The sequence below is a fragment of the Epinephelus fuscoguttatus genome, linkage group LG18 (assembly GCF_011397635.1).
Source record: "Epinephelus fuscoguttatus linkage group LG18, E.fuscoguttatus.final_Chr_v1".
NCBI lineage: Eukaryota > Metazoa > Chordata > Actinopteri > Perciformes > Serranidae > Epinephelus > Epinephelus fuscoguttatus.
The window spans coordinates 13,416,492-13,430,051 of record NC_064769.1 but is presented as its reverse complement, the minus strand read 5'-3'; the positions used below and the strand labels follow the sequence as shown (position 1 = coordinate 13,430,051).

Genomic DNA, 13,560 nt, shown 5'->3' with positions numbered 1-13,560 from the left:
TTTCACCTTCTCACTGTCGAAGTTATTTCAGTACTGAATGGTTTCTTATCTGTTGTGTCCTGCAGAAATCCGCTACAGTCTGACTCTGGATGCTCTGCGTGCCAAAGCCAGGGCCTCATTCATTGGTTCGGTTGATAAAAGTGATCGTAAGATTACCAGGATCTTCAACATCAAAGACAGAGAGAGAAAATGTGTGGAAGAAACCTTCATGATGTCGGCAAGTATTCTGATCTCTGTGATGTACACATGGGGTTAGTTAGGGCCTCTTACCTGTACATAATCAATTCCCAAACTGTATTTTTAGCACCACATCTACCAGACACTGTCTTCAGATCAACTGGATTCCTTCAAATTCTGTGGTATTCATACATGAAAGTTATAATCTAGGCTTGCTGGAGATGTTAATGGTGTTTTGAGCCAGAAAGGAGACAGGACGAAGCTGTGAGAAGTCTTATGCAGAGCAGGAAGACCCTAGTTTTAACATGAAACAGACCCGTCCTGATCAAAGCATGCCGAGTACACCCCCGTGCTGCTCTGAGTGATAAATTATCTGTAGACATTTGGAGAGCTGCAGAGATGGAGAGAGAATGAGAGAAAGGAAAGAGGGAATGAGAAATGTGACAAAGTGACGTTCCAGGTCAAGGGAGATGTCCACAAGTGGCCTAACAAGCACATCACAGACCGTTCATCACAGCTGAAACCTTTATACGTTACAACTACACCACCTACTGTAAAGCTAAGCAGTCTCCAGCGATGTGACATTTACAGCCATGTGCACAAAGTCTCTCACTCCAGTCGCTCGCTGCAGCAACGGATTTCTCTGATTAGCTGCCTCCAGGCGAGAGAAAGAGGAACTAATCAGTGGAAACAGCTGTTGCGGCTATGTGTGGAGAGCATGAATACCTGCTCTGTTCTAGTGTGCCAGTTTGTGCACAAACTTCCCACGTAGTCCAGCGCAGAGAGGTCCTCAAGGGTCAGTAAATTTGTACCGGACACAAAAAGCCCCACAACTGTCCTACCTGAGTCCAAAATGGGCCAGAGCCAAAGCTCAACAGATCTGACAACAAACCAAAAGCAGATGTATTACAAATGAATTCATGTCCAAAAAACAGTGTTTGTCACTCAGTGTGTGCTGAAGCAATGCCCCCAGTATGTTACAGTGTCTAGCTTCGAGTCAGTAATATGCTTGACTAAAGATGTAACATGTGTTCCTCATGTTGGACTCTTTCTACGGGTTTAATCAAAATTTGGACCAGGCTGAGGAAAACCTCATATTTTTGTGCCTTACTGTTCCTATACAATATTACATACTGCAACATGAAGCCGTTCCTCCAAATGTTGTCTTCATGTTTCAATGATCTAAAGGGCCCACACCCCCCTCACAGGTTTTTCCAGTTATTCTGGTTGATTAAACTTTTTTTAGTCATGCCAAGAACGTGGTTCTAGAGAGGACAATGTGGGCCCACCACTTTGTTCCAGACTGAAATATTTCAGCAACAGCTGAATGGATTGCCACAAAAGTTTGTACATGTATACTTAGTGCCCAGAGGATGAAGCTTACTAACTTAAGTGAGCCTCTAACTTTTCTTTAACGACACCATGAGGCTAACATTTGTGGTTTGGGGTAGAATGCTTTGTTTTGAAACAATTGGATGGATTGCAGTTTAATTTGTCAAAGACACTGACGCCCCCCTCGGGATGACCTGCAGTAACTTTTTATGAAACACCATCATCAGGTCAAGATTTTACCTCATTCAATACTTTGGTTTATGACCAAATACCTGCAGGACTAATGACATTCCCTTCAACCTCAGCTGGACTTTGTGTTTTGTGCTAATTAGCAAATGCTATCATACTAAACTAAACATGGTGAACATGCTGATGTTAGCATTTACCTCAAAGCATTTCTGTGCCAAAGTACAGCCTCAGAGACCTGCAAGCAGCATACCATTATTACCTGACCTTGAATTTGCTTTGCCCTTCTTTGTGGTATATTGGTGCCAAGCTTTGTGCTAAAAATAGATGTATCAGCACAACATCTGTTTCTGGTGCAACTTGGGATACACCAATCAGATGCTGTTACCAGAGATCGGACTGATGCTTACTCAAATAGCTGGGTCGGTATGGGTGGCAAATGGACCGATCTATTCAATTCTATGTTTACATCTGATTACTAATATGCATACTACATAATGCGCCAGCAGCGCGCAGGAACATTGCATTTTCTTCTCGTTTTATGCAGTTGTATTGTTTTATAGTGGAACTTTTTTTCCTGTCCCAAATTGTTCTGCATTTTAAAAGTTTACACTTGAATTGTATTTCTGGTCAATTTAGATTTTTTTTTTTTTTTTACAGTGCACCATTTGCTGGTGGACAACTTATTGTTTCATAATAGATAGCAATTCCATAGATTTATTTCAGTCAGGAACTCTTAAGTCAAAGAAAACTTTATTTCCATTTGCAGTATTATATTTGGTGGTATGGCTCTGTTCTGGGGCCTCTCTGCCTTTCCTTGGGCCTACGCAGAAAGCCTCTTTCACGCCCCTACGTGGAAAGCCATAAGGCAGAGAGAGCACACCTGTCTGCCCTTCCACATGCAAATGAGGAAAGTCTGAGGCAGAGAGAGCAAACCACCCTGCCCTTCCATGCGCCTACATGGAAAGCCTAAAGCAGGGAGAGCAGCAGCAAAGATCCCCCCAGGAACAGAACAGAGCAGCATTATGACAAACAGAGATGGCATTGATAAGTCAGACACAACATGAAAAGGAGGAGCTGGGGTGGAGGCAGGTTGCAAAGTGGCTTGCAGAGGAAGCAGCAACTGGAGGTAGGCCAGAGCAGTTTAAATAGGAAGCCCTGAATGAGATTGGGATGTGAGCTGAGCTTGACATCGTGTCCTGCCTGAACTAACGCTATGCTCAGTATCTCTGCATTCATTTGTTACATTTTGTTTTAGAAAGTTAGGACAGCAATGTTTAATAGTCTCTATATACAGACTCTACATTCAGAGTCTGTATATAGAGACTATTAAACATTGCTGTAGGCAAACCCCGGAGATCTTGCCTCTGGAAGAAGAGCGGAAGAGCCCTGGTTTCCGGTTGTAGACTGTTTGTAGTCCGCATGATATTGACCAATCACGTTTGAGCAGGCTGCAAATGTTGCCAGGTTAAACGCTCTGTGCGGTGAACTAACGAGGCGGACCATAATTGGCGTTACTGCAAACTCTGAATCCATCGCAATGGTTCAGCATATTTACTTATATATAAACGGAAGTCGGAAATGGAAGTTTGCCTCCTCCGCCCAAATCAAACCGGAATGCCAAAAAAATCGGGGGTCTGCCCTCAGAGGCTGTATTGCCGTCTGCCAGAAGTCAGACGCCGAATACAGCTGATGGGTTCCAAGAATGGATGTTGCCCAACAGAGAAAAGAATGATCCAAGTCACTTCCACACAGTGAGGCATACAACCTAACAATTAAGCACTGGTATCGGATTGGTGCTCCGTTGCCAACCAAAGCCCAGGTACTGATATCGGAACTGAAAAGTCGGATTGGTGCAGCCCTAGGTGCAACATCAATCTGATGATTTTTCCAGCTATGGAGGCTTTACAGCCATTTTGTTGGTTTGTCGACACTTCTGCACTTCTGCATATCTCCAAATCTAGAGTACAACACAGAGACTGAAGTGAAAGTTCTGTCTGAATGATAGGACTTAGACCAAATAGGATGCAACGCTAACAAGAGAGTCAGGGAGCCGTCAATCAAGCATGGTCTGTACCTGCTGACATAGCACTGAGTTGAGGTCTAATCAGCCAGATAGGTGAAAACACCTGTATGGGTGGGCCATGGGTGTGAAGGGTCTTTAAGGGCTTCTTCACTTATAGCCTCTTTACCTTCTTTCAACTTTTAATACCTAACTTTCTTCCCCTCACCCCTCTCTGTTGGCTCCACCTGTCCCCTTTTCCTCTGCAGGCCCGGCTGGACTTCCGTGACCCCCTCATGGTGTCTTTGGAATTTGAAAAAGCTGATGAGGACAAAGGCCCCGTCCTGGATGAAAGCCTTCCCAGATCCATCAATAAGACAGTAAGACATTATTTCATATCACTTATAAGTGTCTCTCTCAGCACTTAAAGTGTGAACTGCCAAATAACAGTAAGCAGAAGATTTAGACTCACAGACAGGAAGGATTTGAAACTCGTCTCAAACATCCTCCATCTGTCTGCCTTTATAATCCAAGAGCGAGAAGTGGGGTGTTCTTGTCTGGCTCCAAAGTTGCTGCTGTTACACTACATTAGCATCTGCAACAGCTGAATGCCGTCCTTCAGTGCTTCCTCAAGACTGCATTAGTGTTTCAACACCAACAGTCAGGATGGTCTTCCCACGCTCCCACGTTCATAGTTGTTCTAACAAGAGGGTCTCCAGATAACTGTTGCAATGAGTGATGAGAGATAAAGAGAGAAAATATTACATGAGAATTCAGCTTAAACACGCAACAAAGAATGCAATTAAAGCCTGAGTGTGTGAAGCACACACAAGTGACAGCACCACCCTCATTTCTAAACACAGGACCATATGTGATGTGTTTATGAGCCTGACACTTCCTCAGTGTCAGATAATGTCATAGCAGCAACGTAGGCCTTACTTGCACATGCGAGGAAGCGTTATAAGGACGTCTCCTGTTATTGTTATTGAAAGGAGGAGACGGGACACGCACAGAAAGAGGAAGTCATCAAACGGAAGTTTTTCTTTTGACATTGTGCTGCATATGATATTCCAGTCCCTCTTCCTTTCTTGGGAGAGTGGACACTGTTGATCTGAACGGTACAGTGGGAAAGCTTTGAGAATGAGAACAAATATGACTGTGACCCACAAACCTCAAACACTCTGGGGGAAAAGGCAAAGGAAATGAAGGTCATCTGAGAGCATCGTTTTAAGTCAGTGGTACAAACAAATATGCAGCAACAGTAGCAGACCTGACTCTCATTCCTCTGCTCCTTTCTTCAGAGGGGCTTCTGAAGACGTATTGTTGTTCCAATATTTAAGAAATAGTATAAATGCATATAAAGATACTTTGCGTTGTTTTATCACAAAATAAAGTCTAATGGTTCTCCCTCATTGAAAAATCTAAAATCTATTTTATCTTCTAATATGTTTTATTATCATTTCGTTTTAAGTATGTCACATTTATGGGGATTCAAATCATTTAACCTAAATAACTCTGGGAGCTGAGACTATAGCCTATGCTCAATGATATAAATGGGATGGACAAAATGATAGAAACAGCTGTCAGTATACAGAATACAGTTTAACAGCACCAGAAACTGCAGCCTCCAAACTAACCATTCAGTTAAATTAACGCCTCTCAGTTTATAACCGTCACCCACAAATTGATCATTTGTATATCAGTTTCTCACCCTGTGTTACATTGACTTTGAGAAGAAAATGTTGTTTTTCTTGGATCACTCCATGGTAAATGAAGAATAAAGAAAACAAGAAAATTCCTGATTAATTGAAGTGAAAAGGGTCCACATTTAACAACAGAAAACTATATCAGGGCGGCACGGTGGTGTGGTGGTTAGCACTCTCGCCTCACAGCAAGAGGGTTGCCGGTTCGATCCCGGGCGTGGGAGCCCTTCTGTGCGGAGTTTGCATGTTCTCCCCATGTCAGCGTGGGTTCTCTCCGGGCACTCCGGCTTCCTCCCACAGTCCAAAGACATGCAGATTGGGGACTAGGTTAATTGGTAACTCTAAATTGTCCATAGGTGTGAATGTGAGCGTGAATGGTTGTTTGTCTCTATGTGTCAGCCCTGTGATAGTCTGGCGACCTGTCCAGGGTGTACCCTGCCTCTCGCCCGATGTCAGCTGGGATAGGCTCCAGCCCCCCCGCGACCCTCAAGAGGATGAAGCGGTTAGATGAATGAAACTACATCAAAGCATCTGTTTACAAACTCTCACACAACTCATGCAGTATAATCCAAGTGTCGTTTATTTAGTCGTGCATTAAGTACTTCCCAAACATTTGCATTTGTGATAAAAAACCTTATTATTTAAAACACTTCAATACAAGTAGTGCAGCTGGGCAAGTGTGTTTGTTTAAACTCTGCTTGTGCATGTTTTTAATGGTAAGGTTTTAGCAAAAATGCACATGTTTGGTAAGTGCTGAGCGTACGACAGGATAAATGAGACTTGGATTATACTGTGTGACTTGTGGCAGAGTTTGTTAACAGGTGTTTTCATATAGTTTTTCTCTTGTTGAACGTGCCGCCCTTTTACATCAATTCATGATGATTTTATCTGTTTTTGATTTCTGCAATCACCAGGGAGGCATGTGAGAAAAAGTTTTACAGTAAGTGTTACAGTGAGACCAAGCCAGGCATCAATCTTGGCTTTGACATATTGTTCATTTTAAAAGTTTAAAATGAATAGGATGTTACACAGGATGTTCCTACTTTACTGAGAGGTCCTTTATCAGATAACGTGGTTTGGAGTAAATTGTAAGCAACATTTTGGCCCATGATTGGCCTCCAAGCTGGTCGTGATATCAGAAAATTGGGCTTGTACGTATGAATCATCTTAAACTCTGATTTAAGGTCATCACAGAGAAACTTTCCTTCTTTAGCAGATTAATGTGAAAACATCTCTCTAGTGTCAGACTCTGCACTTACATCATTCAGCACAGTGAAGCTCAAACATCCAAATTAAGTAACAATAATCAAAACACATATTTGCCTGTTGGATGACTGTAAGATTTCACTTCTTGAAAATGTTCGCCTCTCTCTTGTAGATTCCCTTAGTTGACTGTGGAAGTGATGAGAAGTGCATTGCTGACCTCTCTCTCAAAGCAGAGCCAAGTGTCACACAGTAAGTTGATTAGGGTCATGGAGGAGGATGTGTTCACATTTTTCAAGTCTGTTTTAAATACAGTGAAAGAGCTAATGGTCACTGAAGTGCTCCTCCTGTTGTTATGCAGTTGTTGTATACTGAAGTCATATATCATGAACTGTATCTTAGTTATAATGTCTCACAGCACAGGTATTAACAATAATATGGTTATTAGACTTTATTAGCAGCAAACCCCCTCTGGTGCATGACTGCACCCTTGTGGGGAGACGTGTGCATCACAACCACACATGCTGACTGTTTTTAATTCACTCCTTCAGAATGGTGATCAAAACAAACAAAGACAAGCTTGACGTGAACATCAACATCAGAAACAGCAAAGACAATGCATACAACACTAAAGTTGCCCTCAGCTTCACACCGAACATCAATTATGTTAAAGTAGAGGTAAGATTTCTGGTAATAATCTGTCTGCATCACTTTAGTGTGTATAGACTGAAGCACTATGTGTGATGATGTTTGTTTTACTTTACAGCCAGAGATGGCATGCACCCTGAATAACACAAAAGTGGAGTGTGCTGTTGGATACCCCTTCTTGGGAAGCAATGTAGAGGTTAGTTTCAGCATACATTACATTCATCAGGCTACATACAACCTGTACAATATATATTTTTATCATTACAACTACTAATTACAGATGTGATGTGATCTAATATCCACAGGAAGATTTCAAAGTGAAATTTCAGGTAAATCCCAACCATGTCCAGGAGGTTATTCAGATCAACGTGACAGCTACAAGGTGAGAGAATCAGTGTTTCAATTTTTTTGTTTGTCTTAAAGAAATTATTCTGTTTCTGTTTGGAATTGTATAATTTTGTTTTTAAATATCCCACAGTGACAGTGAAGAGCTGGAGTCAACCCTGCATGACAACAGCGTGCTAATCTCCATCCCTGTGAAGTATGAAGCTGGACTCATATTCTCAGTGTGAGTAGCTGTGGAGATACTACTGAACCAACAAGTTGGTTATAATTATTGTGCATTTCTCACCGATCATGTATACTGCTGTTCTGCCACAGTGTTGGTCTGGTTGGTATAGTCCTTTTTGTGGTGAACGCTTTAACTTTGAGGAAAAGAACAGGTGTTTCTAATAACATTAATGACTTCCATATGATATTCATGTATTAATTCAGACATTATTAATGTAATTAGTTACACCTGTATTTGACAGGTATTTTACTGAAAATATTGTATCAGTGCATTTTCTTAAATATGTGTTACTGTGTAAAAAATTACTGACCATAGCTGAAGAATGATCTAATAACAATTATATGTAACTCTGCAGTTCCCCTCAACGTTACTGAGCGTTTTAGCGTCTTTCAGCTTATTGTTTTGGTTTTACAGCTGACAACTTTACTGTTTTAGTTCACACTCTTGCTGCTTTCATCAGTGTTGTTTTCAGTTAGTTCAGATTCACCAAAGTCACACATTAACACAAACAAACTACCAATCGGTAGTCTGGCTTTGAAGAGAGCATTGATAAGTTTCACTTTTAGTTCAGTTCCCTGTCAGAGAAGGCTGTCTGTATGGGAAGTACTGAGCATACAACTGGATAACGAGATTCGAATTATACTGCACAAGTTTTGTGACACTTTGTTAACGGATGTTGTGACATAGTTTTGCTGTTGTTCAGTGATTTCCCCTTTCACTTCAATTCATCCATCAAGTATCTGTCTGTATCTAAAGTTCTGACTGAGAACAGAAAATAAATGTTTTTTTGTTTTTTTTATGCATCTTCCAGGCGCCCTGTGGATGAACACATTGTTGTAAAAGAGGGTGAACAGTATGCCAGTGCATTCAATGACACCAAGATAATTGGAGAGGAGGTCAACATCAGCTACACGGTAACAGACATCATCCTGTGATGTGTTACTATGAACACAGACTGTACAGCTGAATGCAGACGTTGCTTGTTTGGTATACCAGATACGGTACAGTGTCGTAGTAACATGGAGATCTCTTCTCTTTTTCACTCTACCTCTTCATCTCACATCTGTTCAGGTGGAGAAGTCAGGTAATATAGTGACTCCACCCCTTGACCTTACAGTGATGTATCCTCACCTGTCGCCTCGGCAGAACAACTTACTGTACCTGACAAAAGTCACCACCAGCCCACAGGTATGCACACACACACACATGCAGACATGAAAGTGTATCTAAACAGACACACCCACCTTCACATCTGCCTCTCCGTCCTCTCCAGGTGAAATGTGATGCAGAACGTTGGATCAACCCTCTTAATATTAACCCGATAGTTGTACATCCCAATCCAAAGAAAGAAACTCTCAGTGTCTTCTTGCTGGTGAGTGATGAGTCTTTTTGTGGGTTTATTTTCTGAAGACTGCTGATGTGAGGAGTGTTTTTAAGGCACGGTTCGCAGTGACATGAGGCAATAAGACCAACTTTTCTGAGCCACCTGTATTAAACACCTCTGTGTAAGTGTGTATGCCTCTGTCTTACTGTGTGTGTTTGATTTGCTCCACAGAACTGTGGAAACCTCTACTGTGCATCCTTTACCTGCTCCATCCCCGAGGCTGCAGTCAGTCAGGTCAACGTTACATTCAGAGTGTGGAAACCTACGTTCATCAAGGTATGTTGTTGTTTGGTTTGTCAAAGTGAAGAACTGTGAGGCAGCACGACTAACAGCTGTCGGACTGATAGATACACATTTAAAGGAGACTTATCTTACAGGGTGAGTTTACCACTCTGTACATGCTGGTAAATGCCACGCTGGGGATCAGAAACACAGACCTGTTTCAGCTGAGCAGCAGTGACAGGACCAGAAGCGTAAGTCATAAAGTTTTTGTATTGTGTGCTTGTGTTGTCATTGTATGCTTGTGTGTGTTTGCAAGCATGTGTACATTTACTCTCTGCATGTGTGTGTCAATCAGGTGAAGATCCAGGTGTCTAAAGAGACGTTAGGAGGAATCCCCATTTGGATCATCATCATCAGCATCCTGATAGGGCTGCTGATCTTAGCACTTGTCATCTTCGCCCTCTGGAAGGTAATTTATTTCCCTAGTCAGACTGCAGTGTTTCAAATCTTCTAATACCTTGTAATATCTTGCCAATAGAATATAAATATGTCATGACTTTAAAAGAGTAGATCAACATTGCGGGAAGTAAAGTCATTTGCTTTCTTGCTGAAAGATAAATTAGAAGACTTTTATCTAAGACTAACACTGTCATGTCTGTATGTTTAAAGGGACAGTCCACCCCAAAGTCAAAAATACATATTTCTTCTCTTACCTGTAGTGCTGTTTATCAGTCTAGATTGTTTTGCTGTGAGCTGGAGTGATGGAGATATCGGCCATAGAGATGTCTGCTGTCTCTGTTATATAATGGAACTAGATGGCACTCAGCTTGTGGTGCTCAAAGCACCAAAAAATGCAACAGCAATGTGTTTTTCCAGAAATCATGACCGGGTTACTCAAGATAGTCCACACACCTTGTTGTGAGCAGTTTCATGTAGGAACTATTTTCTTCCTACCGAACTACTCCTGCCAGCTGTATCACCATGCAGAAGGGAGTGTGCATCTACTCATAGACAAGAGGTTTGGGACTCATGCATCTACTGCTAGCTCACCGAGCACCACTAAGCTAGCTAATGTTACAGCTCAGCCAAGGAGGACGCCATTAATGTTTACACCTCACCCTGTCAATAGCATGAGTCTCTCCTCCATGAGTATATGCACACTTCCTCCTGTGCTGTGATATGGTTGGTGGGTGTAGTTTAGTAGAAAGAAAAGAGTTCTGACATGAAGCTGCTCAAAACAAGGTCTGTGGATTATCTTGAGTAACCAGGTCATGATTTCTGGAAAGAGACATTGCTGTATTTTTCTGGTGCTTTGAGCACCATAAGCTGAGTGCCATCTAGTTCAGTTATATTGGAGAGAAGGCAGACATCTCTACGGCCGATATCTCCAACACTCAGCAACTCACACCAAAACAATCTAGATTTATAAACAGAGCTACAGGTAAGAGGAAAAATATGCATTTTTGATTTTTAGAGTGAACTGTCCCTTTAATATAAAGCTAACCAGGAGAAGTTTAGCTTAGCATAAAGACTGGAAACAGAGGGTAACAGGTAGCCTGGCTATGTCCAAACATGAAAAAAATCTACCTATCAGCACTTCTTAAGATCACTAATTTACACATTACTTTTGTTTGTTAATCTAGACAAAAACTAAGTTAAAAAATCATTTTGAAAATCTGTAGTTTTGTGCTCAACTAAGCCAAAAAAATCAGAATAGTATTGATCTTCTTCCCTGTAGTTACTCAGCAACAAAGGGAAACTTTAATAATAAATAATAATTATCTATCCTTAACTATAGACAGTTCAGATTCACATCCGTACAGAGTAACTGTTTTGTAACTGAGCTTTCTGCTCTTCCAGATGGGCTTCTTCAAGAGAAAATCCAGGGACTACTCAAAGGAGGACATGATGGACTGAGGTATTAAAATACCCAGCAGCAAGCAGCTCTGTGACTGACTGCTTCCAGAGCCATCAGGTCGCACAAAGTGACAGGCATACTTTTAAACAGACAGTCGGACAGACGGAGGAGACGCCAAAAGACCCACAGACACCTCGGGGCTACGACACAGAAACGACCTGGAAAACACATTCACTGCTTCTTGTGCAGGCCTGGGTCAAATACTGTTTGCAAATACTACCCAACCTTTGTCCTTTAATGCTTTGAACACAAGGTTACAACGCTGGGGCTATTCAGATGGACTCATCCACAGAGAGTGCTTAAACAGACGCTTTCTTTTAATCATATTTAGTCCTTGGCACTCACTGTGTTTGAAGTGTTTGCAAATAGCATTTGTTCTGGATCAGCTTCTTTCTTGCAGATATACAATGTACATCAAGTCAGGTCAAGCAGTTCAAGAAGAGGAACCAGGAAGGAAAAAGACATCATTTACCAGGCATCTGCTGGCTAAGTAGCATATATCTGTGTTACATGTGGCAGTTTTACAAAATCACAAGAGCTACAATAGCTGCACTCCAGCTTTAGAGGAAAAAAGTACTCAGGTTTTTCTGTATGAAGATCAAACGTCGCCTAAGCCACCTCACATACTTCCTATGCCATTACAGCAACAATGTCCAAAGGTCCACCACTTCTGAGACGTACAATATGTGAACTTTACGTGTGTTGGAGCAGCCTGTCTGACAGCTTAGACTCTTGTTTTACAGCTTATGTGCTTGATTATTTTAATGAGACACTGTACCTTTTTAGCATTTTATAGCTTTTTATTTGGTATTTTTTCTGAGTTTTAACAGTATAACGTGGCACATCCTTAACTTCAAAATGTTGGCTTAACACACTGACCTGAACACACGATTAGTTTTAAACAAAGTGCAGGCTGTATATTTTTATTTTTTTACACTTATAATCTTAGTTAACAATTAAAAAAAAAAAAATCTTCTCCTGACTCCGACGTAAAATGTTTGTAATTAGTGTCACCATGGTTACTGAGAGATACAGAGATGCGCCTCTTAAATCCAAAACTTTGATTGTACTGTAAATATACGTAAATGCTCAAAAATGTAAAGCTTAAAAATGTACATAATTGTGTTTGCTATAATTCATGTAATTTAAGAGATGTTATCCGTTGTTGTTTTTTTGTGATCATTGGTCAGAGAAGATGACTTTGCTCAGGTGCTATCATGAATGATGACATTAACATTTGATGTGTAAGAAAATTATCTGGCCTATCTCACAATTTTCGACGCTGATGCAAATATGTAAATATTGTTATATTTTGATGAAAAACTGAAAGTATAATTATTCTGTACTGAAAATGTACACGAAGATGAGGGTTTGTATCCACTACTTTGGTTTTTATTTGATTGAACGTGATGTTTCAAGCCTGAATGACTGTGTTTTGAGGCTTTCACATTATTGAGACAAGACACAACTGTAGCATATTTTGATTTCAGCCTTTTCAATTTGCAAAATGGAAGTGTGGAAATATATGTCACCATTCACCAGCAATTGCCATTAAGGAAATGGTATTCACTGGTAGGTGGTTTGTAGTGTAGACGCACATGTACACAAAGCTTTAGGGCTCAGTATCACCCCATATCACCCCATACCTTACAAAGTTATTCTTTAGGTTTTCTGTGTTGTGTCCAGAAGTTGCACAGCTACACAATGTGTTAAAAGAGATCATATTCTATATTGGGGAGACTGGGTTTCTGTCTCTTCCTCAACTTTCCCCCTCACTGATATACAATAAAGCTGAGGGACGACTGGAAGAAGAAGAAGAAGAAGAAGAAGAAGAAGAGGAGGCAGCTTTTTCATACTGAAACACTCCTTAGCTCTCACTCTCCACTGTTGACATGAAGCACATGTAATAAATTGTATGTACAGAACTGTTATATGGCTACATCAGGCTTATGCACAAGGGTGGAGTCACGAGTCTCACTTTGTTCACCTGAGGTGGTCTGGGATTGTTTTCTCAGATTTTGCACCTCTGTTGACGTCTGAGGAAGAGTAAAGTGCAAGGTGAGAGTCGTGAGCTCCACCCCAGCCTTCTACACTGCTGTGAAGTCTTCATTGTAATGCACTGGTTTGTCAGACTGTATGCGTCCTCATCAGCACAGAATTAACTGAATCTTATGTACAAAAATAAAGACTTTTTACAAAGAAATACTTGATCAT

The 13,560-nt window shown here is 41.1% G+C and overlaps 1 protein-coding gene across 1 annotated transcript in view; it reads left to right on the top strand.

The window, feature by feature from the left end:
* Positions 1–12,713, top strand: part of itga1 (integrin, alpha 1) — a 59,353-nt gene extending 46,640 nt beyond the window's left edge. The window contains exons 17-30 of the mRNA XM_049604339.1: positions 66–217; positions 3,967–4,077; positions 6,779–6,855; positions 7,155–7,281; positions 7,370–7,447; positions 7,557–7,633; positions 7,730–7,819; positions 8,634–8,736; positions 8,894–9,010; positions 9,096–9,194; positions 9,378–9,482; positions 9,584–9,679; positions 9,784–9,897; positions 11,289–12,713. Coding sequence (XP_049460296.1) covers positions 66–217; positions 3,967–4,077; positions 6,779–6,855; positions 7,155–7,281; positions 7,370–7,447; positions 7,557–7,633; positions 7,730–7,819; positions 8,634–8,736; positions 8,894–9,010; positions 9,096–9,194; positions 9,378–9,482; positions 9,584–9,679; positions 9,784–9,897; positions 11,289–11,345 — 1,403 coding nt within the window. The 3' untranslated portion in view covers positions 11,346–12,713. The remainder of the gene's footprint in view (positions 1–65; positions 218–3,966; positions 4,078–6,778; positions 6,856–7,154; positions 7,282–7,369; positions 7,448–7,556; positions 7,634–7,729; positions 7,820–8,633; positions 8,737–8,893; positions 9,011–9,095; positions 9,195–9,377; positions 9,483–9,583; positions 9,680–9,783; positions 9,898–11,288) is intronic.
* Positions 12,714–13,560: the final 847 nt, after the last annotated feature.